We start from the raw sequence: 6,523 nt of genomic DNA, 5'->3' as shown, positions 1-6,523 counted from the left end.
ACTAGCAAGAAAAAGAAAACAAAATACGTAGAACTTAGTTGTACTTGGGAGTGAAAAGAAACAACAAGCGGACTAAAGTAAGCATAACTCACCTTATAATATACGCCACGAATTACAAATTAACGGGCCTCGTTTCGAAAAACAAAACAAAACAAAACTAGAGAAAGAAAAACTCTCGCTTAATGATGATTAGCGCTGAAATGTTTAGAAATTTGCAGAAATGAAATGAAGAAAAAATTGGGAATAAGCTGATACAAACTCATCAATGAGGATCTACATCACAGTGATCGTTATGTGGGGAGGATTTGGGATAACGCGTCACAATCTGACAATCGTCTCTTATAGGTTTCGGAATTCAAAATTCGGTATATCAATGTTTTCTGTAACCCTCACTCCACCAGGTTTACAATTCTCAAAGATGAAATCATTACAAATTATGCCAAACTTCGACTTTCATTGTAGCCATGTATACCCTCTGTTGTACAATGGCCCGAGCTCTAAATGATATTTGACTCTTGTTCCGTCGTATTCCAATTTGAACATTAACTTGTGGCATTGTAAGCCAATTCGAGACTTCGCAAATGCTCACAGCTGACATTGTCATAGTCTTGTCAAAAGTCTTATACTTCCATGACATAAACAGGTATTATTGGAGAATTTGAGTCTATGATAACGTTCCGATTCATCATAAACTCGTCAAATTTAAATGTACAATTATTGTGACTCTATTATTCCTGCGCTCCCCCGAAAAAAAAAAAAAAAAAAAAACTAGAAATGTCGCTATGGCGACTGATGCCTCCGCCATAATGCATGATTCTCCCAATAGGCGTATGTACAATGTCTTCACAATGTGTGATCCATGACAGTTTCACATAACTGGCAAAATAATGAAATGACAGGTTTGTCAGAAATGTCTTGAACTGGGTTTGCTATAATTTTCTAAGAGTGCAGGTACACATATTTGGGGAATTGAAAATTTTTACTTGAATTCTGACAGACCTTTTTATAAGTTTATGCATTGATTAATTTCCAAGGTATGAAGAAAGAGTGTAATGACGCTACAAAATAGATTTTTTTTAAAATTTAATTTAATTTTATTTATTTATCTATTTATTTTATTATTATTTATTTTTTTTTGGGGGGGGGGGCATTGAAACCTGGCCTTTGACCCTTAACCTTTGACCTTTGACCTTCTGGCTGGAAATTTCCCAGAGAATCTCCATTAGGTAATGCATGTATTAAGTTTTGAAACTAATAATGCAAGCATTGCATATACTAGTATATGAGGGAAATAGTAAAATTTTGAGAGTTGACCTTGACCTTTGACCCCTGACTATTGACCCATGACCCCTAAATTCCCTAGATAATCCCTGCCAGTCAGTACATGCGTGTGTACCAAGTTCCACGAAGATACATTGAACCATTTGCGAGAAAAGTGATATTGCAACATTTTCACCTAACCTTTGACCTTTTGACCTTTGACCTTATGACATGAAACTCTCTCTGGAGAATCTTTACGCAGTAGTACATGTTCACACCAAGTTTCAAGAAAATACCTTCGGGCATTGCATAGATATGGCGGAAATTGCAACATTTGTAGCATTTGACCTTGACCTTTTGACCTTTGACCTCTTGCCAATGTCACTAAAATCTACTCAACTAATTGTCCCATCATACATCATCCTTGGACCAAGTTTCGTGAAAGCTAGTTCATCCAGTTTTGAGTTATCACGTAAACAGATAAATTTTAGGATTTGACCTTGATCTTTGACCTTTGACCTCTGTCCGATTTCCCTGAAAAACTAATCAAGTAATTGTCCCATCATACATCATCCTCCTACAAAGTTTGGTGAAATTTGCTCCATCCAGTCTTGAGTTATCGCGTAAACGGATACAATTTCATGATTTGACCTTGAACTTTGACCATTGACCTTCAGCCGATTTCACCCAAAATCTAATCAAATAATTGCCCCATCATACTTCATACTTGGATCAAGTTTGGTAAAATTCCAATTAATATTATTCAAGTTATCGCGTAAACGAAAGCGGACGGACGGACGGACGTACGGACGGACGGACGGACGTACGGACGGACGGACAACCCGAAAACATAATGCCTCCGGCACCACTTCGTGGCGGAGGCATAAAAAAGCACAAGAACCCCACCCTAATAACAACCCTCGCCCACAAAAATAAACCCGCATCAAACTTAACATTTCCTTATAGCTTTACTTTGTCCGAATTCATAGTAAAACCTTCTCTTTTGCATGTTCTTTAAAACTCTACTCCATTCATGGTAAACTTTACTCTGTGAAATATGGGTACACATAGAGTGGATCTCATTGGACACCTGAACGTATTCGCAATAGGGGTGGTGATCATTGCTCAAGCTTTAATGACGCACCAGATAATACAATACCATGACCTGTTTCTGGAATGTCATGATAAGGGGGAGATAAAAATGTATAGACATGGTTACGCAACGAGGAACATTACAGGGTATCGACCAAACAAAGTAGCAATAATTACGCCGATCACTTCCCGTTTAAATAAAGATATCATAATTTGCGGAGTGTCGAAATGCGGCTTTGTAGATATCTTTATTCGACAAGAAGGTTGATTTGCCAGTACTTCTTGTAATGTCTGGTTACAAAACCATGGCTCTTTGTATGATGTGGAGACGCGTGCCCACGACTTTGAGTTCCACCCTCCATGAGAAAACGTTTAGCACGTTTTAAAACCAAGCTTACCACTGTGAACAATCGGGGGAATTTTACATTTCTTCTTTTAAAGATTGCTGGTTTTCCTTTTCCTAGCCCATTATGAGAGTGAACAGTAATTCTCACTACAATGACCATTTGCATTCGTTTTCAGTTTCTTGAAAAAAGTGGATCAATTTCAGGTTTGTTTGTTTTTTAATTGTATTCCCTTGCCCACTGATGCTAAATAATTGCTCATCCATAGGTATCTGAACAAATTGTTAATGATTATTTCTTCATAAAGCAGAATTGACCGCGTCCAGATAAAGTATTGTGGATAAAATTCCCTAAATTCAATGGCTGAATAACTGTTTCTCTAAAATTTAATTTGTACTCTCTTTTTTTTCCACAAAATATGGATGCGTCTCGTCATGCCCTAGCAGATAAGCAGACACATCACGATATATAACCCGATATCATTCACCGATTATTAAAAAATGATCAAGATGTTGACACGGGCTAAAGGAGGAGAGGGAGAGGAGGAGGAGAAGGAGGAGAAGAAGAAAAAATGAAAAAGAAACTAAATTAAAATTCACGTTCCTCATGTTTTAACGACTTTGAATCTCGCTCAACTGTGGGTTTTCTGTGATACGTTTGATCATTCTCGATGTAAACAGGCACGGCCCTTTGTGTCACGATTGAAGACACGCATTTCGTGCGTATGACATTTTTGTTATCTCAGTTTATTGATCTGGGATCGTAGGCTTTTGAAAATGTCTCGTGGCTGAGATTCATAGTCTGAATTATCTTCAAAGAGACTACTCGCAGATCGATAATCACGACGCCTTCTTAAAAGGCTATATCCTTGGCCCACTAATATGGAATTGTTATTGAATGTTGGCCACTATCAAGCAATAATTAACAAGATCAAAATTAAAGTTTAGGTCAGCATTCCCCTCAGTTTTCTTATATAATTTGCCCAACTCTGCCCTCGTTCCTCCCCAAACAGCGACGAGAGCATGGTTTCATATTAATAGATCTCAAGAAGCAGATACGTCTCCGACTTTGGGATGAAACACAGCCAACTTGCCGCCATATAAGTGCTATGTTATACGCCATTACTAACATATATATATATATATATATATATATATATATATATATATAAGTAAAAGAATTAGTAGAAGAACGCCGTAAAAAAATAAATCATAGATCTTGAAGATCTTAAAAACGGAGAATAGCTCATATGTATATATATGTATATATATATATATATATATATATATATATATATATACATAATATTGTTTTGTGTTTGTTTGTTTGTTTATTTGTTTTTTTGTTGTTGCTCTTCGTGTACATTAGATACCACGGCATATCTAACTAGAGAACTAGGTACAGTGTATATCTAGAGAAATACCTACAACTCTTTCTCTGTTTCCACCAAATATACATGTACATTGTATTTCAATGCCTGAAACACAGTAGTCCTGTCAAGAGGGCATGTATTTGTTGTAGTGCATTGCTTGGGCAAGCTTTCTGGTTGCCAGCATTTACCTCTCCGGTATATGAGTAAGAGTTTGTCTGTGACATACATGTATGTATTATATATGTGTTTGTGTGTGTGTGTGTGTGTGTGTGTGTGTGTGTGTGTGTGTGTGTGTGTGTGTGTGCAAGTGCGTGTGTTTTGACTTTTTTATTCTGGTGTGCATTTAAGTAATTTTGTTTTGCTTCAATTTTTCTGTTACTGCAGACCATCAGTAATATTATGGTCAAACGCCATGATATATCATATAATATACGTATATATATTTATAATATCATTCCGTCATCTCTTCTTTAAAGTCGTTCCATTTTCATTCACTCGTTCAGCTCATCATGCTTTGAAAGCGAACAAAAAAGAATGAAGTACATGAGTCATGACGTTTGCTTATGGTTCTTTGCAATCGTGATGTGCGTGAAAACGTTCCTGTCTTCCACCAGGCCATCACTGAACTCAGCAAGAATCTGCAAGCCTATTTGTAGTAAGCCCTATTACGTATTACCTCAGTAGATGGCGCTAGACCACTCACTCCCACCAACCTATGACGGTTTACAAAGACAGCTCACTCCACTCAGGGAGGTGGAAGCCACCTCCCTGCTCCACTCCTCTCAACGTAGGTGGTGAACATCCTGCGCCCTGTGATCGCGTGGTTGTCGAGGTACCGCATGAAGAAGTGGAGAAGACTAGAATCTAGAAGACTTTCTAATTTTACACCAAGAATTAATTATAAACAAATACACATTACCTTGAGAGCTTCTGGTTAAAAGAGACCCATTGTTTTTACTTGAAACTCGAAATTATGCGGAGTACAATAATCATTATGTAGATACTGAGTACATGTACATGTATATTTTGTTTTATTTTACATCTTGGATAACAGGCTGGGGGCGGGGATGAGGTGAGAAGTCGTGAGGTGGATGCGATGTTGCGGAGGAATCCCACAGTGACCGTACGAAGCAGCGCCCGATTTCAAAATTGCATTGTGACGTCACAATTGATTTTTTAGAAATCATACAAATGTACCTACAAAGCAGTGCGCGATGTCAGAACTGCTTTGTGATGTCACAATTGCTTTGTTAGAAATTGATTGTTACATTTCAAGAAGCATGGCATGGCAGCGCGCGATGTCAGAATGACTTTGTGATGTCACAATTGCTTCGTTATACCAAGGAGGTACATTATTTGTACTAGGCGATACCTCCTTGGTTATACCAAGGGTACACCTCCTTGGTTATACATTACATTTCCTGATTGCACTGATCACAAAGTACGGTAATGATCTTCCGAAGCAGCGTGCGATTTCAAACTTCGTGATGTCACAATTGCTTGTTTCTCAGTGACCGTACGAAGCATTAGATTTAGTTGTGATGTCACATAGCAATTGTGTGACATCAAAAACATAAATGACTGTATAGTGTTATGTTTTGTCTTGACTGTTTTCGTTCAGTTACGTTTTTTATGCTCACAATTTTGTGAATTCTAAATCAACATCCCCCCCCCCACACACACACACACGCAAAAACAAACACAACCTCCAGTCGTGTTAGAATGTTTGAGTTGGGATGATAAGAATGATGGGGTTTTAATTAAATAATGTTTAAATTAGTAGCTATATAGCCTAGATATCCACCAAGTTCTGATTAAATGTTTAAAATTCTAAATGAAAAAGTGAGTCGTATCCTTCAGATTCTTTCTTGAATATATGGTGGCTCTAAAAAGAGCCGGTGAATATGGTGTGTCTGTTTACAGACAGTTGGCTGTTTAACCGCCAAATCCGTACAGAGTACGTCCTTGGCGCTTCAGAGCGTAGACGACGTCCATAGCGGTGACGGTCTTGCGTTTGGCGTGCTCGCAGTAAGTGACGGCATCACGGATGACGTTCTCGAGGAAGACCTTGAGGACTCCACGGGTCTCTTCGTAGATGAGACCGCTGATGCGCTTGACACCACCACGGCGAGCCAGACGGCGGATAGCGGGCTTGGTGATTCCCTGGATGTTATCACGCAAAACCTTGCGGTGACGCTTGGCGCCTCCCTTTCCGAGTCCTTTTCCTCCCTTGCCACGACCAGACATGATGACTGCTTGTTCGAATTGTTCAAACTGATGATTCCAAAATGGAGCATCGCAGTGTTAAGTAGAGCTTATACGGACCTGAAGGGAAGGCCACTTTTGTACGCGACTGTTCGTACGATCGTCAATAGAGGACGCGTACATCGCGGGAAGTGTCCATTTTGCCGCCAGTTTACCCATCATGAATAATGCAATAGCTCGTTGATTACGC

The 6,523-nt window shown here is 38.8% G+C and overlaps 1 protein-coding gene across 1 annotated transcript; it reads right to left on the bottom strand.

The window, feature by feature from the left end:
• Positions 1 to 5,927: 5,927 nt before the first annotated feature.
• LOC139720437 (histone H4) lies at positions 5,928 to 6,328 on the bottom strand. The gene has a single exon (XM_071631797.1). The coding sequence runs from the start codon at positions 6,313 to 6,315 to the stop codon at positions 6,004 to 6,006; it is 312 nt and encodes a 103-aa protein (XP_071487898.1). The 5' UTR covers positions 6,316 to 6,328; the 3' UTR covers positions 5,928 to 6,003.
• Between the last annotated feature and the right edge of the window lie 195 nt (positions 6,329 to 6,523).

Source organism: Diadema antillarum, unplaced genomic scaffold (genome assembly GCF_040938485.1).
Source record: "Diadema antillarum isolate AM-2024a unplaced genomic scaffold, OU_Dant_1.0 scf00000128, whole genome shotgun sequence".
Classification (NCBI taxonomy): domain Eukaryota; kingdom Metazoa; phylum Echinodermata; class Echinoidea; order Diadematoida; family Diadematidae; genus Diadema; species Diadema antillarum.
The sequence above is the reverse complement of the archived record's forward strand: the minus strand, read 5'-3'. Positions and strand labels throughout refer to the sequence as shown.